Below are 25164 nucleotides of genomic sequence, written 5' to 3'. Positions count from 1 at the left end.
AAATAATAAATGGCAATTTTCCCAATCTCTCCAAGATTCTCATAAACTCTAAACATCTGTTCCTTTACGGGGACTTAAGGCCCCCAAAATTATTCAGACTGTGACCATATTTACTAGTAATTTTGTCTTTAGGTGGCTTTGTAGCACGCACATTAGGATTAAGGCGGGGATTTAACAATCGAGTAGTGGAAAAAATTCGGCTGAAGACAAAAATAATAGTATTCCAACAAAAGTGAAAGATCAAAAACCAAATGAGTTAGCTGGTAAAATATCTAAAACAGGAAGCATAGCCTGAAACTAGAAACTTTTCATCAATGGTGTGCTATAAATGGTATTGTGGTGACATCATTAAGCTTTGTGCAAATTAAAAAGACTTATCAATATCTCCATTAGGTTGTATTCTAGGGTTGAAAGCGGAATTCCTTAGCTAAACTAGTGTTTTCGCATTGATTCTTTTTCAAAAATAAAACTATTCCAAAAAAGAAACGCATGAACCCACCCTTGCCGCTGGCTGTAGAAGGTTTCTTGTTCCAAAAAGGTAACTTGGGGACGAGTTACTTCTTTAGGTAAGATATTTGTATTCCTAGTGCCTCAGTTGGTATACAGTGCATGTAAGTTCTGAAGAAAGATATGCATGAAATATTTTGTTCCCCGATTCGTTCATTTAACTGATATTGACTTCCCCGTTTTCCATCGAAGCATCTCATTGGAGGAAACAAGATGTCTAATATGGTAAAATAATGGTGCCCTTAATAGACATTTGGCACTTTTGAGGAGAGCCGTTATTTAACCACATAATTAAAGTTTTTTCTTCTTTTACAAACTATTGCAAGGCGCCAGTTTTCAGAAATAAAGATCCCTTTGAAGCTGAAAATCTCCTCAACGAGGTAGTAGAGTTATAAAACCCATTTACAACTCATAATACCAACTCTCAAAGGGGATATAAACGTATGTTTTTCAACTATATCAAAAACCTGTCTAATAAAGTTTGATATTCTACTAATGAGGTAATTGAAAAAAGCTTAACCTCTTCGACTTAGAAACTAAGTCCACGTTATAAAGAGACAGGAGTTCGGAATAAACTGCAACAACACAAGATGCTCCCCATACGGTTATCTATTTGGTCTTTAAGTCTCCCGCTTGTTCTTGGATATACAGGATGTAGTCCTCCATCAACTGCGAGTGGACTTATTGTTGATTACTATGATAAGGTGGCCGAGCATGCATCAGACTTTTCTTATCTTAATACCATAGATGCAATGTCTCCAAATGATACCAAGTACGGAGTTACCGATATTGATTTTACTTCTAATATGAAAACTGACAGTAACCCTTATTACCAAGATATTTATGGTAGAAGTACAAATGTCCACAATTTTGGTTTAAGACTTTCAGGATACTTTCGTGCTCCTAAAGATGGGACTTATATATTCACTTTCCTAATAGCTGACGATTATGTGACCATGACCATGGGTGGGGCTACACAAGACTTAGACTGTTGTATCAAATCCACTGAGCTTTCACTAGATGGGGCAGTCCAGGCTAGTGGAACCAGTGCAGGTGGCTCACTGACAATTTCACTGGTTTCTATGACAGCCGGTAACTTTTATCCAGTGAAGATTATTTACTTCAATCAAGCGTCAAATTGGGCTGGAATGAAACTTCAAGTGACTTATCCCGACGGTACCAATCATACAGATGACATTGCCTGGTACTATTCTGCAGCTGCTGAAGAAGAATTGTGCACCACCACGACCACCACCGATTATTGGACCGGTTCAGATACTGAGTATTTCACAGTAACAGGTTCAGATGGACAGGTCACTGTCACCAAGGAGGTACCAAGAACTACAACAACCACCACCGATTATTGGACCGGTTCAGATACTGAGTATTTCACAGTAACAGGTTCAGATGGACAGGTCACTGTCACCAAGGAGGTACCGGAATCTACCACCTCCGGTACTTTGTCAGACCTGTCTATCCGCTGGGTGAATTCAACTAGTCCAGCACCTTCTAGTCCAGCACCTTCTAGTCCAGCACCTTCTAGTCCAGCACCTTCTAGTCCAGCACCTTCTAGTCCAGCACCTTCTAGTCCAGCACCTTCTAGTCCAGCACCTTCTAGTCCAGCACCTTCTAGTCCAGCACCACCTACACTACCATCTTTGGGAAGTGTAGATACTATTACCACCCCATGGACTGGGTCCACTACTTCATCTTATACCACAACTGGAACCGATGGTAAGCAAACTGTGGTTGTCGAGACTCCAGTAGAACACATAACTACTCCATGGACTGGGTCCACTACTTCATCTTATACCACAACTGGAACCGATGGTAAGCAAACTGTGGTTGTCGAGACTCCAGTAGAACACATAACTACTCCATGGACAGGGTCCACTACTTCATCTTATACCACAACTGGAACCGATGGTAAGCAAACTGTGGTTGTCGAGACTCCAGTAGAACACATAACTACTCCATGGACAGGGTCCACTACTTCATCTTATACCACAACTGGAACCGATGGTAAGCAAACTGTGGTTGTCGAGACTCCAGTAGAACACATAACTACTCCATGGACAGGGTCCACTACTTCATCTTATACCACAACTGGAACCGATGGTAAACCTACTGTAGTCGTTGAAATTCCAGAACTTGTGGTCACCGAAAAAGATGTCACCACCATCATCTTACCATGCATCTGCAAGGAGCCTTCCACTACCACAACAACTGGTGATAATGGTAATACCGTTATATGTAACATCCCACATTCACTAGTTTCAACTGTCGTGGTCACTGAGCCGTGCACTAATGCTGCTGGAGATGTCACTGTCACAACATATACTACTTTCACTACCGCTGCTGCTGTTACTGCTAACCCTACTGAAACCGTTGCTGCTGTTACTGCTAACCCTACTGAAACCGTTGCTCCAACTGGCGCTAAAGGTAGTGGCGCTAAAGGTAGTGGCGCTAAAGGTAGTGGCGCTGAAGGTAGTGGCGCTGAAGGTGCTTCGGCAGGTAATGGCTCTGATACTTCACCACAAGATTTCTCCACTTACGAGGCTACGGGTTCAAAGAACACATACACATTTTTGGCTGTGCTATCCGCTCTTTTGTGGATCTCATTTTGAATCTATCCAATAGAACATTGGGGTGATTCATAAATGAAAAACCTGGTCATTTATAAATGTTTGGTTATTATGATTTCTCTTTATCTAGTTTTTTCGCTTGCCATGATTTGGTACTATATTAGTAAATGTTTTAGTTGTTGAAGTAATCAAACTTTGTACTAATACTATAGGATATCTAATTCAGGTATTAGATTTTCACAAAGAACCTTTCATATATTGGTGGTCTAAATCAGCATGTTACAAAGCTACAATTCCGAAATAAGCGGGTAGGGCAGTAACTTGTTACATCGCTTTAGCATGAGAAATGTTGTTATAGGACCAGCAGAATTATGGATCGGTAGTGCTATAGTGCTGGATTAAAATTTTGCGGAATCAAATTTACCCGCACACTTTCCAAATAGCAAGACAATCGCTCATAACTTGGTTGATGCTGGTTTCATACTCTTCGACGGTATCTATACCATAAGTGCACCCGCGTTTACCTGCACACACCACCATAGTACCTTGTTTCAATCTTAGGACAAGAGAATGATGTGTTGGAACCTATTTTCACATAAGATTGAAGGGTTCTCTTGTAACCCCTTTTGGCGATTCGCATAGTGCAAGAAGCTAAAGTGTCCTTTACATATTTCAAAGTTTCAATGGATTTGTAAATAGCAGTGGAACTGGACACCATGTCACTGACATGGTTCCGAAACCTTTAGCAGTGATTTTTCATGGAGTAGACATACTTATAGTAAATTGTTGCTTATAGGTGATTTAGTAGGAACAGAGAACAGTTGCAGGCGTATTTATATTGACTGCGAAAATGTAGTAGCGAAGTTGCAAAAACCGAATGAATTTCAGCATCAAGAGCGGGTTGCAAAACTATTCCGCACTAAAAAATGGCCGTCGGACTTCGCTGATTAGGCGAGCTCTACTTCGTGATACTTCTTTTTTGAAGAATAAGGCCCATCAGTTGTGCCTATTGACCTGCTTTTTGTCTTACAGCTTATTGTAGCTTTATACCTAGAGCCCCGGAAAAATCCGAACGGGAAGCTCTGAACCTTGATTAAAGCTAATATATTTAGTCTATGGGGCTATCAAAGATGTTATTTCACCTAACTAAAATCAAGGGTTTGCAGTAAATAGGGTTTCATCAAAATTAAATGTATTTATGATTGTGATTCCTTTGGAGCCATGTCGAACCCTTAATTTTCCAGTAGATGACCTTAATTTTCTAACTTAATGTTATTGCGTAGTCTACGTGTAGTTCTCGAGGAACCAAAAATAAGCTCAGGCGTAATTTTGTCACCGCTTGTACAATACTCCTCTGTTTAAAAGCATGATAGTTGTTAAAGCTTGCAAAACTTGTGTTCTATACTCCCTCTGCCAAACAAGAATAATAAACGCTTCCACGACCACTTCTGCTGTTCATCAAACTACAGTTAATACAATACCAGATCTTTGCAAGCTGAAGAATCAAACCCATTTTGGTCAGCAACTTGGGCAAAACAATGTCGAACAAAACAGAATGGAGAACCCTGCAATATGTTGCTTAACTGGACCTGTTAGAGCACGGTTCTTGACTCATGACTGGAACTGAGCGATGCTGGTGTGTGGAAGAAAACCCGTCCGAAGTTATGGTAAGTACACGCCATACAGAGTATACACCCTGGAGTACCTGGAATTACTTGGAAGAACCACAGGCATACTAGTCGGATGACTTCCCCCTAAAATCTCCTCCAGTAGCGGTATAGAGCTTGGTTTTGTCTTTCTTACTTGGGTTACCGTTTGAAAGTGGAAAAACCATCCCATAAAGGTATGAGAAATGGGGGGACCGCACCGCGAAATCTCATTCTTTTATGCCCCCATTATTTACGGGATCTTCTTTTGTGCACGGAAATCCTCTTCCTATATATATGCAGAGCAAGTAGTATTATCAGCATTACGAATACAAGTTCAGCAATATCACAAGGCTTATCCTCCCTGCTCTTGTATTCATAAAGTGTTCTACCTAGTTGTCAACTCCACAAAAACTCTCATACGGTTGTGTCGCCCCAATTTGTTTACAAACACCAAGATTCAATCATAAGATGAGTGAAAATATTGTAATTGTGGGTGCTGGAGTCATTGGACTCACCATTGCTTACCAGCTCGTTACAGAAAATGGATACGATGCTACACTGGTGAATATCATAGCCAGCGACTTTCCCTCTACAGGTTCAGATTGTCCTGAGTATACATCGTCCAAGAGTGGTGCACATTTCAGGCCTTTTCCGTCCAAAAGCCCACAGGAATTGAGAGATAGTAAGTTAGCTCGACCAACCTACAAATTTTTCAAGAAGTTGGCTGTCACTAATCCTGAATCATCTGTGAAATGGATACAAGGATTTGACTACTTGGAGAACAATGATACCCTATACGAAACCACTGCTGCTGGATATACTGAAGACATTGACAATTTCAAAATTATTGAAAAACTGCAATTGCCCCGAGGAATCGAATTTGGTGCTTCTTACGATACTTGGGCTATGAACTCGCCCAAGTACCTTGAATTTTTGGAAAACACATTGAGTATGAAGTACGGAGTGAATTTTGTCAGAGAAAAAGTTGAATCTTTGAAACAGGTTTGTCAGCTATATCCCGGAGCACTCCTTTTTAACTGTACTGGTAGGGGACTTCAATTCAATGGAGGCTTTGATCCCAATAGTTACCTGATAAGAGGCCAGACTTTACTAGTAAGAGCACCTTTAGGTTGTCAGTATCTTAATAAGACCATCACTTATCAGTTAGCGAATGGGTCTTGGATTTTCGTTATTCCCCGTCCTTTGAATGGAGGAATCATTCTTGGAGGAACAAAACAGATCGGCAACTTGAACCTGAATCCTAGCCAGAATGACACTGAGCATCTTATAAAATTAGGAGAAGCGTATTTTCCGGATCTAATGATCGAGGGAAAGTTTGATATTAGAAGAGTTAATGTTGGATTTAGGCCTGCTAGAAACGGAGGAACAAGAATCAGCAGCTATAAGGAAGATGGGGTTCAGGTGATCGATTGCTATGGTTTCGGAGGAAGTGGGATGGAAATGTCTTGGGGTGCAGCGATGAGGGCCATCGGCTTGATCGATCATGGCTTCAAGTTATAGAAATCAAAGGGAAACTTGATTAAACACTAAGAAAGCTGTATTGAAAGCAAAGTAGTGCAACATTAGTCAATATTTAATAAGAAATAATTATTGTGAATAGCTCCCACAAATCTGTTTTGGGTGAGATTACCCAATAGTATCTTAATTTCCCTAACAATTGCGAATTTTACACTACTTGATATAATGGCTACAGTAAACGGTACAATTCATAAGGCCTGTATCCTCAACAAGGAACGACCTCATCCAAGGGAATCACGAAAATAGCATAACCTGTGATGGGTGATAGAGTAAATTCTATAACCTTTGCAGATATAATAGAGATAAGATATGAAATGAACCCCAGAACACCACCAGTCATCGTATCGCCTAACCACTTTTGGCTTTAAGGTCAAGTGAGTGCCATTGGAGAGTCAAGATGTATTACGACTTGCAAGGGGACTATCTCTAGTGACTGCTCAAAGTGGACAATAATCAAAAAGGGTGTAAACTAAGTAGACACTCTCAAGCCAGCAGCATATGTTGACACTCTCAAGCCAGCAGCATATGTTGACACTCTCAAGCCAGCAGCATATATCGACACTCTCAAGTCGGGAGTACCAGTCACCCATATCTGCCTTATTACTATGACGGTGGTGTTCTTTCAACACTTGCAAGCTCGAAGAGTTTCGCAAACACCATTACAATGTAATCATTCGAGTTGAATTCCGTGATCGAAGAGAAGTACACCTAAAGTCAAACCATTGAAGAATATGCTCTTGTTGGGTTCCCCAATTTTTGAACTTTCACTGGAAACTGCCACCCAACGAATTCTCACGAGGGCTCCAGACCCCTATCTTCACCCACTACAACTCCTCTCGGAATCCACTAGAACTCGCCGAGGAATTTTGATAACTTCTTTAAAAAGTTCATATCAGCGAACAGACTCCAACGCCCCGCTTCCCCATATTCTGTAAATTAACCCCATCAATGGTTGGATTTCGCTGACAAACACACAAAAAAGCATTCGCACCAATCAGAATGCAGCAATGAACCCCCACCGCACTTATGTACAACAAACTCTAAACCCCAACGACTGAATAATAGGTAAGAATGGAGAGGGGGAAACATTGAAAAAGGCCTATCAAGGTACGCATGGAAGGAAACGGAACAGATAAGGACCACCCAAAGCAGTACTATTTCACTATAAAACTTTCTCACAGCAGGATTTGCTAACGAGACTCTCAGAAAACGTCGTGTGACAGGTGCCGTTAAATGGGGAGGCTTGCCAGATCATAAACTAAAACATTATGAGCTTCCATACTAGAATCACTTACACGTATTCCCAACCGAAAAATCACCGAGATAAGGAAAGTCCAATAAGTCCCGATTCAACTCGTACACGTGGCCCACTTGAGTGTTATCATGTCCGTAATAAATGAATCCACCTATTGAAAAGTATGCACGCCATGAAAAGCTGTGACAATATCCACCCACCATGTGCCAGTCTTCCATTGGCTATTCCACGCGATTCCCTCAAAAAGAGGAATGGCATTCTAAGTTTGTAGCCAGTTTTCCTTGTGTGCATTTAGAATTGTTTTTGCATACGCACGTTTCCTCTTAGCTTACGCATCATAATTTTACTAATCGCTCGGAGTTAACGGAATGCCAAAGATAGAAGCATTGCTTATCATCAGATGCAGGATAACTGTCTTACGCCTCAATTTACCCGGTTGGTAGTATATGCGAAAGCGAAGAAGGGCATCATTCAAGACAGCAAGGTAGCTACAGACAAGTTGAATACTTGCTTCTTCCAATGAAAAAACAGAATGGTACTTTTTAATCCACCCCCCTTTTGATTTTTTTTGGAGTACGTTGTTACCTTCATGCACAAACCTGCCCATGGTTGCGTTGTTTAACCAAATTTGTACTTTGACAGGCGCTGTGCGTATTATGTATGTATACAATCGCCGGTAGATGCACGAAACAAAGGTTTGTCTTGACTACTTGAAAAACATAATCTCAAGGTTGTTTTGGGTCACGACTTGATATCATAATCGATGGGATTTTGTTAAATGGAAACCCTTCGAGCTGGTAAATTTTGTCTGACCATTTCCTCCAGCATTTCCAGCGTTTCCTCAGCTCCCCAACCTCCCTCTTTGCAATCGTATGCTACCAACACTGAACAGTATAGGCATCCGACGTCGAAACTTGATAGAAAAATTTACTGGAGAGTCAGTAAAGACTCCTAAACTCCCTGAAGCCGATATTAGACAAGGCAGTAGGGGTGTGATTACTAAAGGATAGAGTATAGTCTTGGTTCTCTCATAAATAGGACTTCAATCTGTTCAGCCACCCATATGACATAGTGGATGTTAATTTTTAAAGTACCCTCCAAGTATCCCCGAAATACAGATATGTGCTCCTTGATGGGAGAATTCAAACCCGCTCCATAATTTATTTGGGTTTTGTGTTCCTTTGTTTGAGTTACAATCTTGCAGAAAACTGTGGTGCATTATCGGCTTGGCATGCTATAGTATGCGCACTTACATATATGTTGAATTAAGCTCGAGTCCTTGATAGTCCTAACTCTACAGCTGTTTTGGGTAACAATACCTCATTACAGGATTGCAGCAGAGACTTTCCGACTCTTTGAAGCTTGCATTCAAGAAAGATGTAGGATGCGACAACTGCAGGACTAAAAATAGTTTAGGTGTTCTCGTAAATGTGATTTGTATCTTTTCCACTGCCAGCATGACATGATGAATGTAATTTTCCAATTAACGTATCCTGAACTTTTTTCCATAATGAGTTATATTAGCAAGAGTTACTTGATTAGGTATATCTCTGATAGATTTAGCACTGCACATACGATACGTCTATTGCCGGATACCCGGCAAGCAATGCCTCAGAGATTTTTGTTTAGGACCTATCGTTACTGCAACTGAAAGCTATTTGCCCCTTCAAGCCGGATTCAAGGAAATTTCAAATTAGAGTAAAAATAAGGAACAAGATTCACTTTTGAACCATATGGATGGTTGCCTTTCATGTATGAGATCGACCCCCTTTTGTGGATATGCCCAGTTGTCACATATGCCTATTTTAGCAATTTCGCCATGCTTACCCTGTAATATTCTCAATTCACAGAGGTAACAGCCAAAAGAGGTGCTCTTACAACAATTCTTCATGCCTTTTTCAATTAAGAGAGGATTTAAGTTTTTCAAAAATGGGAAATAAACCACTTGGGTGGCATTTACCTGATACCAGCTATGCTATCAGTGAATGTTCCACGGGGTCAAATCCTTTTCTGGCTTGAAGCTCTCCTCAATGGGATGGGACACAACCCGACCTGGGAGTTGTGTGTTGGGTGGGGTCTGCTCATGAATACAAAACGAGCATTGAGCTACCTTCCGTGTTCTTTCAATCCAGTTTCGTTGAAGTCATCCCCAATCTGGTCAGTAATGACCCTTTTTTGATGCATAAGATGAGAACAACAACTATAATTTGAATGTTGGTTGACTCCACTGATAATCATTTATACCTGTCCGATATCCGTGACATTGAAACTAAGCAAGAATGAAATTCCATTACACGTTATCATTAGTAGGAATTTTTCAATTCATTGGTACTGTCTCAAGTGCAGATTCTGTTGGAGGCTGTAGCCCCACCGCTGTGGAAAAAGGCCTCTATGCTGAATACATCAAAGTGGCAAATCATGAATGGAAGGAGGGTGATACTACACTGTTAGAATCTGGCGTTGCTGTAGTTAGCCAAAGAGAGGCAGAATATTCATGGGAAGGCATAACTCAGCAAGACTTTTTGGTTTCTAAAAATACCGATGTCCTATATGGCCACGATGTCACAACGGCTAACTTTGGCTTGAGGCTTACAGGGTATTTATATGCCGAAGCAACTGGAGACTACACCATAGCAGTCACATATGCTGATGATGCAGCTTCGTTGTCAATCGGGGCTGGAGTTGCTATGGAATGTTGTGGATCGACTCAATCCCCAGCTAATGTCACTGAATTTGCACACTGGTATGGTCATCTTGAAAGTACATCAGTCTCGAAGACAGTTTCCCTCACCGCAGGAGTCTATTATCCTATCAAGGTCGTTTACTTCAATGTTGAAGATGGTGGCGAATTTAATATGTCCGTCACCTATCCTGATGGAACAGCTCACACAACTGACATTAACTGGTACAGCTCAACTGACAATAGCACATCTTGTCCTCTCTCCACAACTACCACCATTATATGGACTGGAACAGATACTGAGACTATCACAGAAACAGCTTCTGACGGGGATGTTTTTGTTACAATTGAAGTACCAGAAACGACAACCTCTACTACTGAACCATGGACAGGTACTGGAACATTTGAGACAACAATTTATCCTTCAAATCCTAGTGACCCAGTCACGGTTCTCAAGAAGACCCCAGAAACGACAACCTCTACTACTGAACCATGGACAGGTACTGGAACATTTGAGACAACAATTTATCCTTCAAATCCTAGTGATCCAGTCACGGTTCTCAAGAAGACCCCAGAAACGACAACCTCTACTACTGAACCATGGACAGGTACTGGAACATTTGAGACAACAATTTATCCTTCAAATCCTAGTGATCCAGTCACGGTTCTCAAGAAGACCCCAGAAACGACAACCTCTACTACTGAACCATGGACAGGTACTGGAACATTTGAGACAACAATTTATCCTTCAAATCCTAGTGATCCAGTCACGGTTCTCAAGAAGACCCCAGAAACGACAACCTCTACTACTGAACCATGGACAGGTACTGGAACATTTGAGACAACAATTTATCCTTCAAATCCTAGTGATCCAGTCACGGTTCTCAAGAAGACCCCAGAAACGACAACCTCTACTACTGAACCATGGACAGGTACTGGAACATTTGAGACAACAATTTATCCTTCAAATCCTAGTGATCCAGTCACGGTTCTCAAGAAGACCCCAGAAACGACAACCTCTACTACTGAACCATGGACAGGTACTGGAACATTTGAGACAACAATTTATCCTTCAAATCCTAGTGATCCAGTCACGGTTCTCAAGAAGACCCCAGAATCCACAACCACTACCACCAGTCGTGGAACTATTGACACAACCTTCACTTTAACTCCTTTAAACCCAAGTGACCCAGTGACGGTTGTTGTTGAGACAAGTCCAACTTTTTCAAGTCCTACTTCATCAAGTCCTTCTTCAAGTGCTCCAATCCCGTCGTTTCACTGGTTAAATTCAAGTACTCCAATATCATATTTAGGTACTCCTTCGTCTACGGTACCATCTTCAGGTGTCGCTTCTCCTTCGAGTCCAGTACCACCTTCGAGTGTCGCGTCTCCTTCTAGTCCAGTGCCATCTTCGAGTGTTGCTTCTCCTTCTAGTTCAGTGCCATCTTCGAGTGTTCCATTTACACCACCACCTTCGGGAAGTGTAGTTACTATTACCACCCCATGGACTGGTTCTACCACATCAACTTACACCACAACTGGAACTGATGGTAAACCAACCGTTGTTATCGATACTCCTGTACCTACCATCACTACTCCATGGACCGGCTCTGATACATCAACTTATACCACAACTGGAACTGATGGTAAACCAACCGCAGTTGTTGAAACCCCGGCTAGTGTTTTCACTATTACCACCCCATGGACTGGTTCTTTTACTTCCACTTACACCACCACCGGTCCCAATGGTGACAAAACAGTGGTTGTCGAGACTCCTGAACCAACTATCGTTACTCCATGGACAGGATCCTTCACTTCAACTTACACTACAACCGGACCTGACGGTAAACCAACCGTAGTCGTTGAAACTCCTGAACCTGTCGTCACTGAAAAAGATGTCACCACCATTATTTTGCCATGTACTTGCAAAGAGCCTTCAACCACCACAACAACCGGTGATGATGGTAAGAAGACCGTTGTATGTAACGTCCCACACTCATTAGTGTCCACTGTGGTGGTCACCGAGCCATGCACAAATGCTGCTGGAGACGCTACAGTCACAGTCTATACCACGTTCACTGTTGCTGCTTCCGTGACTGCTAACCCTACTGAAACCGTTTCTCCAACTGGTGCTAAAGGTAGTGGTTCTGGAGAGGCTTCGGAAGCTGCTTCAGCTGGTAATGGCTCTGGCGCTGCTGTACAAGAAGTCTCCACTTATGAGGCCATGGGTTCAAAAAACACATACACATTCTTGGCTGTGTTATCCGCTCTTTTGTGGATATCCTTTTGAATCAATCCAATGGAACCAGGATATGATTTATACATGAGAAATGTAATTGTTCATGAATGTTTGGTTATTATAATTTCTTTTCGTTTAGTTCTTTCGCGTACCAATACTTGGTACTGTAATAATATATGCTTTTATGGTGTACGTGATAAAACTTTGTAGTAAAAAATCATATATCTGCCTATTCCAGTGGTTGAGAATAGTATTGGTGGATAGGCTCCATACTTGAGCATTACAATGGGTTTTATCGAGGTGTTTGAAAAACTTCTGTTTATGCATCGTGAAATCAAGGAAGGGACCAATATTTGTGAGCATTTTTAGTCTGTTTCAGGCCCCACCACTTCCTAGCACAATACCAATTAAAGATGGTATACTTTCAAGGCGGCCATTGTAGGAACCTTTGCAAGCTAACTCATCTTTTTCTTAATTCAATATAGTTCTTTTGTTTATTCTCAGCACTCCTTTTTGTTAACTCTTCTTACGTAATCTCCCTTTAAAGCACAACTCGTAGCAAATATACCATAGTTCAAGCCGCCTGTACACCTTATTTGCAAATGGTCTCCCAGTTTTTAAGCCTCAACGCATATTGTCAAGATATAGCTTGTCTTGTATCACACTATGGACAAAGCATTCAACCTTCGGCAAAATTCAAAACCCGTGTTCTACGGGTTCATCGCCTGTTGGTTAGTTTCAGTTGGCATCTGGACCCATAGCTACACTTCGATTGGATTTAGTGAGTCGGACACGTCTATTTACCACCTGGAACTTGGGTCTCCCAATGCAGAGTTGTCCAATCCTGTGAATGTCAAGAAAATCGATGTGTTTGAAGACTGTACCATCCAGAAATTGGTGCGTACCTTGGAAATTGAAGAGACTAGAAGTATTGATAGCCATTCGAGAGTATATGACCAAATTTTGGAGAAGCACGCATTGTCGGACATTCTAGCAAACCTCGATTTCACTGAGAGGTGTGACTTGTACTTTAAGAACCTATTTATCAGAGACCGCAACTGGTTTGTGGATCCTAATGAAGACTTTCCTCTTGATCATCGTGATGGTTTTGACTTAGAGCTGTTTAAAAAAGAGACTTCTGAAAACACAAGGCACAAATATGCCCAGATGCTGAACTTGGAATATGATAAGATCAATTTCAAGGATAAGAATGTCGTTAAAGGCGTGGAGCAGCTTGCCGAAGAAGAGTTCAAGGTGTTCTGGGAACGAACCATGAAGACGGAACAGAAGATTGTAGACTACTTGTCCCATTTACGGATTTTCGACAAGTGCTACGTCACCAGTGATGACAGGTACATCATGGGCAAAGCCAATGAATTGTTAGAAAAAGAAGCCAACAGCATAGATCGTACCCAGTTCAAGGCCACCGATGGTGAGATATTAATCAACGACCAGGGTTCCAAATCCTGTAGTGAGTTGGAAAGCAGAATCTATAAATGGATGTCTCATTCTTACCCCATTTATGAAAGATGGACCGGTGAGATCTTCCTATCTCCCCCGGATCTACGTAAATTCGTTCATTATCCTGAGGTGTTCAAGACTACAAACTCCAAGTTCAAGGGTTTCACTGAACGCCCCTCCAAATCTACATTCACTGCAAATGGGCCATGCTTCTTCAACAAATTCAAGAATCTGTTGAATGGGAAGGGCATTGTGCTATCGATTGGTGACAAACATGTAGACGATACTGTAAGACTCATTCGCCTATTGAGAGCTTTGAACAACCACTATCCAATCCAAATCGTATTCTATGACTCCCTCAGCGATGATACTAAAGCGAGAATAGTCGCCGCTGCTCGAAATAAAATGATAGATTTACCGGAAAGTTTCCACAAAGTTTCAAAGAATTTCCCAGCCGACTACCTCAATGTCCAAGACGGTGGATTGCCAAAGCAAGAAGTGTGGTTTGTAAACACGTACAACGCCATTCACGATAATTTCAAGGATAAGTTCAAACGGTTTGCCAATAAGTTCTTAGCAACGTTGTTCAATTCATTTGAGGAATTCATGTTAGTTGACGCTGATACAGTGTTGTTGCAAAGCCCATCCGAATTTTTCGACTTGAAGGACTACAAAACCACCGGGGCCTACTTCTTCAAGGATAGAACTACCCCTCAATTCAGACCACCAGGTGATACTAAATTTTTTCAGAAGATTACCCCTTCAATTTTAGACAACTTGATGTTTGATATTCCCATCATCACCCAGAAGACCCTTGGATTGGAGTTCTTTGATGGAATGAACCATTTCATGGAAAGTGGAGTGGTGTTGATCAATAGACACTTACACTTCAACTCCATCTTAACAATGCTCCAATTGAACTTCTTTAAGCCTGTTACCTCTAGAGTCCATGGAGACAAAGAGATATTCTGGTTGGGATTCGCCGCCAATGGTGATGAAGACTATCACTTCAACAAGAATTTCGCTGCATCGATTGGGACTCTTACTTCCCAGGAAGAAAGATTGACCAGTCAAGGAAACCTCAAGAAATCTCAGGAACTCTGTTCACCTCATCCAGGACACCTCGATGAAAATGGAAAGTTGGTATGGTTCAACTCAGGTTTCAAGTTCTGTGGGAAAAGCGATCTTGTTAATTTTGAATCAGAGGTTAAGAAACAAGAGCATTTTAAATTCTTAAAAGATGCTGAATCCATGCGAGAGTACTATGAAGGATCTTTAAAACTCAAAAATGCCGTCATTCCACCCTTCAATATAAAATCGGCAAAAACCGCAGAGAACAGCGTTGAAGAGCCAAAAGAAGGCTGGAAAATGGAACATGGATATTGTCACAGTTATTTGTGGTGTGCATACTCTTCAATAGGTGGACTCACGTCTGACGGAGGTGATAACACTCAAGTGGGACATGTGTACGAGTTTGAACAGGACTCAATAGATTTGTACGCTTATTTTGGTGATATTTGGGTCGGGAATGAGTGATTAATGTATGGCCCAATATTCCAGTATCGAATTATGGGTAAATATTGGAATATATCTAAGAAATTTCTGGCATGATAGACACAATCTGCAAACCAAATTGAACACAATTCTCAGATTCCGTGACTTGAAGAGAAAATCTCGAGGATTACAAACTGCTTGATTAATATTTGTAAACTCTCCCACGCAGAAACTTGTATGCGTGCACGTATTCTGTTTAGCATGTAATTTTTATAAAGCAGCTTGCATAGTGTGTGGTTTTTAACAGGTTGCCCCCCCTGCCTTCCTTGTGCAGTCTGGTTTATTTTAGGATACGTGCATCTCCCCCTTACTTCGGCCCGGACTTTTTCTAATGGCTCCGGATTTATTCTAGTTCAAACCCCAACTTCTTGAGTTGAAGATGGGTTTAATAATTGGATATTGTTGAGAGTTATGGTCAAAGTTTAACAGCAGGTGCCAATCCATTGAAAGACATCAGCTGAAATTACTTTCCTCCCTAGACATCTCCACCTGCACATACCGTAAGCCAAGAAAACTGAAGACATATAGATATTCATCCTGCATGTGCCTAAGAACAATGCTTTAATTTGAAGATCTCTGATATTGTGATAACTCCGGCGATGACATAAAAATCTGATGTTGAAGGCTAGGGGGTTATGACCTGTTTCTTCGAAATATACATTTTTGAAGTTGCTTCATGCAAATCATATACTATACATAATACCATGTACGAGCTTCTGTTCCCAGTTTTTGAGTGTGAGAATTCACGAATCATCAATTATGAATTTGTGATATATAGATATGCAACTTTATGTAACGCGGTAGTACTCGGGAAAGTCTTTTGTATATTTTCGCATCCAAAGCTTAATGAGGCTTGTCACAGCAAACCTACACTGTCATATATACTGCTTAATTGGTTACGGCTACAGGAGCTTTTACCATTAGGTATTCATGCCCCAATTTTGACGCGCTTTTTTATTAAATTCTAACTGACATTAAGAGAGAAAGTACTTACCCCAATCCGCTCATTTTGTGATATTGAAACGAAGGTACCGCTGTGAGAATATATTTAGCACAACGTCAGAGCTTTGTACGATTCTTTAGCATTACCTCTACATTTCATCTATACAAATTGCCGTAATCGACGTCCTTCAAAATTATATGCAGTTCACGATAATCGTGTAATTTTTTGGCAGCATACGAGGTCTAATTGATTTTCATCCTTTAAGGGAGCCAAGTCTCGGCGATTCCCTACCTCTTTAGAGCAAATTTTTATAGACGGTGGCGTGTACACAGCTATTAGTCTTTTTTGGAGTCTGCTGAGCTGATTCCAAGTGCTCAAAAATGTAATATCAATTAATTGACATCATTTCTCATATCTGCATAAATCACTTTTCTCGACCTTGAATAATATTTATGACACTTTTTATCTGCAAGCTCTGACTATATCAAAAATTGTGGGGGTAAATTCGATTCCGCAAATTAATTTTGAATCTCGCACGGCCGAACCGTAATTCCGCTGGTTGTACAACTAAATCTCTCTTAATACCAAAGCCATGTAAACAAGTTTCTATCCTACCCGCTTATTTCGAAACTGTAGCCTCTTCAAGTGTTGATTTTAACCACCAATATATAAAAGGTTCTTAATGAAAATCTAATGTCCAAACCAGAAACATGATAATCTTACTACAACGTTTTATTACTTACGCCACAAAAGTGTATATTAATACAGTACCAAGTATTGGTAAGCGAAAGAACTTGACAAGAGAAATTATAATAACCAAACATTCACAAACAATCACGTTTCTCATGTATGAATCCCACCCAGGTTCCATTGGATTGATTCAAAATGAAATCCACAAAAGTGCAGATAACACAGCCAAGAATGTGTAGGTGTTCTTTGAACCCATAGCCTCGTAAGTGGAGACTTCTTGTACAGCAGTCCATGGAGTAGTGATGGTAGGAACAGGAGTATCGACAACAACAGTTGGCTTACCATCAGTTCCAGTTGTGGTATAAGTTGATGTAACAGAGCCGGTCCAAGGGGTGGTAATAGTGATAATACTTTCCGAAGGTGTACGACTAGATGGTGCTGGACTAGATGGTGCTGGACTAGATGGTGCTGGACTAGATGGTGCTGGACTAGATGGTGCTGGACTAGATGGTGCTGGACTAGATGGTGCTGGACTAGATGATGCTGGACTAGATGGTGCTGGACTAGATGATGCTGGACTAGATGGTGCTGGACTAGATGGTGCTGGACTAGATGATGCTGGACTAGATGATGCTGGACTAGATGGTGCTGGACTAGATGGTGCTGGACTAGATGGTGCTGGACTAGATGGTGCTGGACTAGAAGAAGTCCCTTCTGAAGACGAAGTACCCGAAGATGATATTGGAGTAGTTGAATTCAACCAGTGGAAAGACAGGCTTAATGGTTTGACACGTGATGAAGAAGAGCTTGAGGGAGTAGGGGTTGTTTCAACAACAACAGTCACTGGGTCACTTGGGTTTGAGGGAGTAATAGTAAAAGTCGTGGCAATGGATCCAAGATGGGTTGTAGTGGTTGTGGACTCTGGAGTTTTAACTTCAATAGTTACAGGATCACTTGGATTCGAAGGATAGATTGTGACAGTAGTAGTACCTGTACCAGTCCATGGTTCAGTTGTAGTGGTTGTGGATTCTGGAGTTTTAACTTCAATAGTTACAGGATCACTTGGATTCGAAGGATAGATTGTGACAGTAGTAGTACCTGTACCAGTCCATGGTTCAGTTGTAGTGGTTGTAGTTTCTGGAGTCTTCTTGAGAACTGTAACTGGGTCACTTGGATTCGAAGGATAGATTGTTGTCTCGAACGTACCTGTACCAGTCCATGGTTCAGTTGTAGTGGTTGTGGATTCTGGAGTTTTAACTTCAATAGTTACAGGATCACTTGGATTCGAAGGATAGATTGTGACAGTAGTAGTACCTGTACCAGTCCATGGTTCAGTTGTAGTGGTTGTGGATTCTGGTACTTCAACAGTAACAGTCACGTCGCCGTCAGAAGCTGTCACTGTAAAAGTCTCAGTATCAGTTCCTGTCCATATGAGAGTAGTGGTTGTGGTAATCGGGCAATAATCAGATTCATTGGTTGTGTTAAAGGTATACAAAGGAAATTCAGACTCAGTGAGTTGTGTTCCATCGGGTAAGGTAATACCAAGTGTGAAAGTAGCTGGCCCCGTGTAACCATTATAATAAAGGATCTTAATAGGATAATACACTCCAGCCTTCAATTCGTATTGTTGACTTCTTTCCGCAGGCGACTGCGAAGTAGTGGAAAACAAGTATGCACTATCTCCTGCCTCATATGGAATGCTACTATTACTACAGCAGTCCAAACCGTTCCCATTTCCAATTGTTAATGCTCCAGCGTTGTTAAAGGTAACCAGAATGTTGTAAGTTCCTGACTGCGTAGCATATAAGTAACCTGTAAGCCTTACTCCAATTTTTTCTGTGTTCTCCGAACAGCCATAAATAGTAGCAGTTTCACCAATAGTTTCCAGTGGATAGTAGAAATTAATATCATCACCTGTATTACCAGTACAAACTACCTTATATTTGTCCATCTTTTGAAGGAAGGACTCAAAATTAGCTTTATTTCGGTTATCATTATCGACCTCCTCTGTAGTAACACTAAAGAACTCAGCTTTTAAACCCTGCTCTAGGTCAGTTGTATCAGGAGAACATCCTCCGACATCAATACTAGCGGAAAATACGGAGGGCAAGATAGCTAAGCTGCTTAATAAGCTTGCAAGTTTCATTTGAAGAAATTTAGTACCATGCATAGGGTACATTATTTACTATATACCCACTTATCGACAAGGGGAATTACTTGGCTGAGTAATTTCCAAAGTATCTCCATTTGGGCATTGATATAGAGAACACGAGTTTAGTATTTAAATAGTGCACATTCCCAAAAGGTTAGTACTTTTACTCTGGAGTATAAGCTTGTTGGAAGGTTTAATATAGGAAATGGCTTTAACAATGAGATAAAGTATATCTACATCTCAAGAGGTAAAAGATCTTCAGCCAGGAGAGTCGAAGTTTACGGCAAGGGGCAGGTTATTTCTTCTTTTCAAGGCCTAGCCAAAAACGAATGGCCGCTTTTGAAATCTGAGCTGAACAGGAGACAGGATGACATTAGAGGTTCCACAATTTTCATACCTTAGTACTCTACGATCCTCAATGTAGTAACCTTGTATTCTCAAAATTTACTCTAAATCAAAAAAGAGTTTACATTTCCAAATGATATAACCGCCCTGCCTAATCTTTACTAGAACTGTTGATTTTTAATCGCGGAGGGTAATATTTAAGTACTGCAAGAGCTTGATAACATACCTCAAAGCGTATACGTATTAGCCACACGGAGTGCAAAAGGTACTCAGTTGATTGGATCTATTTAGGCAATTGGACAACAGGCATTGTTGATTGACTCAAAGTGGCAAGACCCGATGACTGGAACCCCTAATTAAGATACGAATTAGAGAGACAACCTATTGTTGAACAGAAAATATTCCAAGGCGTCAGTTCAACTAATTTTCGTCATTAAAGGGGCAAATCAATTCTAATTGGACACTGCCTCTTTAAAGGAGAAACCTTGAAACTGGGGTCATAGCCATTATATTTTTTTTGAAAGATGATGAGTAAGTTTTTAATACTAAGATTTGTTCATATGATAGAAAATAGGCTGACCCAGGTGCTGAAATTAGTGAAGCAGCGGCACAGGAAAATACCTTCGAAACCTATTTGTCACTATTCATATTTGACCTGAATGAACACCTAGTGACCACAAGAGAAATTGAATAATCCTATCAAACTGTAAGCAGAGAATCTGCTAGAAACTTTACTACTCAAAATGTAGAAATTGGCGTGCATTTACTTACACGGCGATATGTTAGGAGCAGAGACTAAAATGATAACCATTTACCCAGTTTAGGAAGGATCGGCATTTTATCATACCCCCTTCATGAAAAAAAAATATTGGCTGCTGATGGCCAGCCCCTGCAACATCCGCTAGCATGGAAGTTCAAAAAGAGATTTCTATGGCATATTACAGGCATAAAAAACAGAACTTGTAACCAAAGTTGTAACAACATCTAGAAGAGCACGGTCTTTTTCAAGGTCTTTTTCAAGGTCTTTTTCACGGTCTTTTTAATAAAGATTGGAACAGGCGATTATGAGGATGTGAAAGAAAACCAAAACATAGCCTTAATGAAAATTTGGAAAGCAAAATAATCAGAGAAGATAAGCTTGTACGTGTGAAATTCAATTTGGTACTGGTGGGGTCAGATCTTCGGTGGGGTATGGGTCAGAACTTTCTTTCTTTACCTTCTTTTCAAATTCCATCACTGAATAACCTGAATGATGTTTTAGGGGAATGCGTTGTGTACCCCTCCGTGGGGGAATTGAATTCTATATACCGTAGCCGTTGGTGAGTTGGAAAACTAACATTCATTATGTCATATCGGTAGTTCAATAGATACAGGTTTCATTTTGCGGAACATCCTAACTACTTTGAATCCTCCCTATCCCCTTCTTGAAAGTCAGCCTCAAAACCCTTGGAGTCCCATCCCGACATTTTCGTTATATTTTTCGTCCGCCTCAGCCCACTACGAGTGTTGGCGGCTGATTACAGTTAGTAGGATATTAGAGAGCTTAAAAAGCATTGATCATTCAGACATGGTGAGCCCCTTTTACATCTTGTTATCAAACGTAATTGTTGCATGCTTCGAAGTTTCCAAACAATACCGTTTGGAGATAGCAATTGCGATTCATCGGTTGGCCTTCAAATGCTGGCTCGGATACTGGCTCAGATACTCTGTTGGCTTTCCTCTGGAGTGGATCCTAAACACTTCGTATGACATATGCCAGAACCTCCTCAGAAACTGAAAATTGACTCAAAAATAGAGGAAAAGACGGCTCTTTATTTCTGTCCCATACGCCGAAGATGTCCAAGTTTACAGGGAAGACTTTCACCTAGTGCAATGAAACATATCCAAAATCCAACCGTATATGTTCTCTACTCTCTTGTGAGCTTCCACCTTAACACAAATATTACAAAAAATGTGTTACTAGATGAAAGTCTTGCTTATTGAATTCATTGTGTATCCTAGAGATAATGCATTTAGCAGGTTAATATTACCTGAACCAAATGAAAATCCTCAAGTCTATTATCAAATTTGTAATTCTTAAGGAAAAGATTATTCTACAAAACCTTCATTTTTACAAAGAATTAGGCTTCAATATAGCTATAAGAAGTTGAGAAGAAAAAAATTTCTCACTAAACTTGTGAATTTTGCAAAAACTGTTCGGGCTAAATAAGATTAACGGAAAATTATTGGAAAAAGTTCCTTGTCATCGAATCTCTAAGTAGTGCAAGATTAAACTATCGAACAAATTGTAATTACCGTCCTTCCTAGCTGTAGCCGGTTTTTAGGTCGACTGGAAATTTGGGGGAGTGCAAGCCTAATTTTGATCGCAATTCTTCCGAGGCTTTAGCATACAAACTTGCTCATTTGCAGCCACACAATTGGTTTACCAACGGAAATCAATATTTCTGACTGCATATGTTTCAACAGTTGTAAATATGTATGTTAATACATTGAGATTTCCTTGAGTAAGTCTAAAATAAACTTCTATCAATTTTCCTGCAAGTGATTTGCCATTTAAGTGACAATCATGACCAGGATGAACAGTATAAGGGTTTGCTGCACTTCAGACTCCGTAGCTGAAACCCATACGTTTTCCGGTTTCAAGCGGTTCAGGCGTTTTCTTGACTTACAGCCATCACAGGAGGCTTCGGCATTTTAACCATACTAATAATTATTCACCGAGGTAGACCTACAGCTGGATTTCTGATTCTTCATCCTCACTGAGAGTCGATGATAATGCTCGTGCTTATGGATAATGAGTTTACGTCGGAAACTTTCGATCACGACGAGGATATTTGGATATTTAGAACATTGGATCGAAAGTTCGATAGCCAGGAAATCAAGACCCGTCTATTACCGTTAGGTGAAAATCCGAGACTTAAACACGGAGATATATTTTACTCTGCATAACTAAATACCTTTCCATAACTTTTGGTTTTTGATTTCGAATGGAGCAATCAACTCGATATCGTCACTGGACTTACCAATTTGAACTTCGTAGTCACCAGTCTCTAAGATCCATTTGTCGAAGTACTCATCAAACCAAGAACAGGTATCTTTCAAGCACAAATCGAATGAGACAGTGACGGATTTACCAGCTTTGATGGAAACCTTTTCAAATCCCTTCAATTCCTTGACAGGAAGAATGGTCTTACCACCCTTGTGGCTGATATATAATTGAACCACTTCAGCACCATCTACCTTACCAACATTTTTTACTGATAAAGATGCAGTTAATTTATCTTTGGCTTCATCAACATTAATCTTTAAGTCAGAGTATTCAAAGTTGGTGTAAGATAATCCGTAACCGAATGGGAAGGCTACCTTTTTTTGCAACTTGTCGTAATATCTGTAACCGATGAAGATATCCTCACCGTACAAAACTCTACCTCTTTCAGTCTTAAAGTTGAGATAAGCAGGGTTGTCAATGTTCTTAAAGGGGAAGGTCAAAGACAACTTACCAGATGGGTTATGGTCACCAAATAACACATCAGCAATACCATTTCCTCCTTCATTACCACCATACCAGGCCTGAAGCAAACCTTTGGCTTTGCTCAACCATGGCATTTCAACAGGAGTACCGGATTGGTTAACAATAACAGTGTTTGGGTTAGCCTTCAATACAGCTTCCACTAAGTCGTTCGTTCTCAAAGGTAAATCCATATCTTTTCTGTCATAGCCTTCACTTTCCCATTCCTGGTTCAAACCAATGGCTAAAACAACTTTATCAACCGACTTAGCCAACTTAACAGCATTAGCTATTTCTTCGTCATCATCAATAACTTTGGCACATCCGAAGAATAAACCACCACCACCACCAAAGTCAACATTTTCACCATTACTAGCGGTAAAGGTTGGAGCCGAACCAAATTCAACTCTAACTCTGTACTTTTCGCCTCCCTTTAAGTTGATTTTGTTGGTGATCTCAGTAGAACCCATATTGAAGAAGGCTTCTCCCTTTTCTTGCTTGGTCTTGTTATCAACAACCAATTGGTCATTGACATATAACAAAGCAGTACCTTGAACAGTCAAACCAAACTCATACTCACCGGACGACTCAGGAACAAAGTCACCTTCAATATCAATGTAGTACAAATTGCTATCAAGCTTGTCGTTTTTGTAATCCACCAAAAAGATAAAGGAGGTATTGATGTTCAATTCGTCAATGTTTTCTCTATCTCCCTTGTAGTCCCTTGGATGTTTATAGAACTTCATGTTGTAACCAGTTTTCCCGGTGGAAAAGTTAGTCAATTGAGTGGCCAAGGAAGGCATGCTCTTGAAAGCGTATGCACCAACTGTGTACTCAGGAGTAGTGGACAATTTTTTGGAAATCGACTCGAAAGGAGTGGTGGTATAGTAAGGCCTCAAAGAAGCAGAACCTCCACCAGAGTACGCTGGATACTTGGCGTTTGGACCAATAACAGCAATTTTGTCATCTTTCTTCAATGGTAAGACGTTATCCTCGTTCTTCAACAAAACCACAGATTCAGCAGCAATTTGTCTCAACAAGGCCGAGGTTTCCTTTGTGTCATTGTCAGTATCTTCCTCTCCATTTTCAGGCACTCCGCTCTTGGCACACCATTTAACCAAGTTCAAGACATTTCTGACTCTGTCGTCAAGATCATCAATGTGCAATTCTCTGGACTCAATCATGTGCTTGATGATTTCAACGGATCTGAAGATGGTAGGACCTGGCATTTCCAAGTCCAAACCACTTTGAATGGCCTTTTCAGAAGTGTAGACTCCGAACCAGTCAGACATCACCAATCCTTCAAACTTCCACTCATCACGCAAGATATCCTTCAAGATCTTGGAATTGTTTGATACATGGGTTCCATTGACCTTGTTATACGCAGTCATGAAACAAGCAGGATTGGAGTACTTGATAGCCAATCTGAAAGGTTCCAAATAGATTTCTCTCAAAGCTCTTTGAGTGACAATGACATCAGAACTCTGTCTCTCGTTTTCCAAGTCATTACAAACAAAGTGCTTGATAGTAGCAGCAATGTCTTCGTCTTGGATCCCATTGATGATGGCAGCCGAAGCAATTCCGGCCAAATAGGGGTCTTCCGAAAAAGATTCAAACCCTCTTCCCCCCAAAGGACCTCTTTGCATATTTGTGGTTGGCCCCAAAATAACGTGGGCACCCTTATGTTTTGCTTCAACCCCCATCAATTGGCCGGCTTTTTGAAGCAATTCCTTGTTGAAGGTGGATCCCAAACCGGTTCCACACGGAAAGCACGCGGCAGGAACTCCGTCAAAAAACCTAGTACCTCTGGTACCATTTGGCCCATCGGACAATCTCAAGCTAGGAATGTTCAATCGCTTAACGGCAAAGGTGTGCCAGAAGTCAATTCCGGCAATCAAGCCGATTTTCTCTGAGAGTTCAAGCTGGGAAAGTGTATATTCAACGTCAATGTCTGCCATTGCTGAAAAATGCTAAAAGGTGCCAAAATGGGGTGAATAACTCCTATTTATACCCGTTGATTCGCAACTCGGAAAGAAAGGAAAACTTACCTTGTTGAG

General features: G+C 40.8%; 5 protein-coding genes across 5 annotated transcripts; 4 read left to right on the top strand and 1 right to left on the bottom strand. All coding sequences in view use genetic code 12, as the record gives it.

The window, feature by feature from the left end:
* Positions 1–1259: 1259 nt before the first annotated feature.
* Positions 1260–3134, top strand: PSN45_003644 (uncharacterized protein; the record flags this gene model as incomplete). Its single annotated transcript, XM_066158128.1, has 2 exons — positions 1260–1962; positions 2179–3134. 2 exons carry the CDS (start codon positions 1260–1262, stop codon positions 3132–3134), a joined length of 1659 nt encoding a protein of 552 aa, XP_066014225.1.
* A 2075-nt stretch (positions 3135–5209) lies between these two features.
* On the top strand, positions 5210–6262 carry PSN45_003643 (uncharacterized protein; the record flags this gene model as incomplete). The annotated part of the gene is made up of 1 exon (XM_006687447.2): positions 5210–6262. One exon carries the CDS (start codon positions 5210–5212, stop codon positions 6260–6262), a length of 1053 nt encoding a protein of 350 aa, XP_006687510.1.
* A 3552-nt stretch (positions 6263–9814) lies between these two features.
* On the top strand, positions 9815–12505 carry PSN45_003642 (uncharacterized protein; the record flags this gene model as incomplete). The annotated part of the gene is made up of 2 exons (XM_066158127.1): positions 9815–11429; positions 11703–12505. 2 exons carry the CDS (start codon positions 9815–9817, stop codon positions 12503–12505), a joined length of 2418 nt encoding a protein of 805 aa, XP_066014224.1.
* A 615-nt stretch (positions 12506–13120) lies between these two features.
* MNN13_8 (mannosyltransferase) lies at positions 13121–15451 on the top strand (the record flags this gene model as incomplete). The annotated part of the gene is made up of 1 exon (XM_066158126.1): positions 13121–15451. One exon carries the CDS (start codon positions 13121–13123, stop codon positions 15449–15451), a length of 2331 nt encoding a protein of 776 aa, XP_066014223.1.
* A 7097-nt stretch (positions 15452–22548) lies between these two features.
* BGL1_2 (beta-glucosidase) lies at positions 22549–25065 on the bottom strand (the record flags this gene model as incomplete). The annotated part of the gene is made up of 1 exon (XM_006684091.1): positions 22549–25065. The coding sequence occupies one exon, from the start codon at positions 25063–25065 to the stop codon at positions 22549–22551; it is 2517 nt and encodes an 838-aa protein (XP_006684154.1).
* Positions 25066–25164: the final 99 nt, after the last annotated feature.

Source organism: Yamadazyma tenuis, chromosome 4, assembly GCF_029203305.1.
Source record: "Yamadazyma tenuis chromosome 4, complete sequence".
Taxonomy (NCBI): domain Eukaryota; kingdom Fungi; phylum Ascomycota; class Pichiomycetes; order Serinales; family Debaryomycetaceae; genus Yamadazyma; species Yamadazyma tenuis.
The sequence above is the reverse complement of the archived record's forward strand: the minus strand, read 5'-3'. Positions and strand labels throughout refer to the sequence as shown.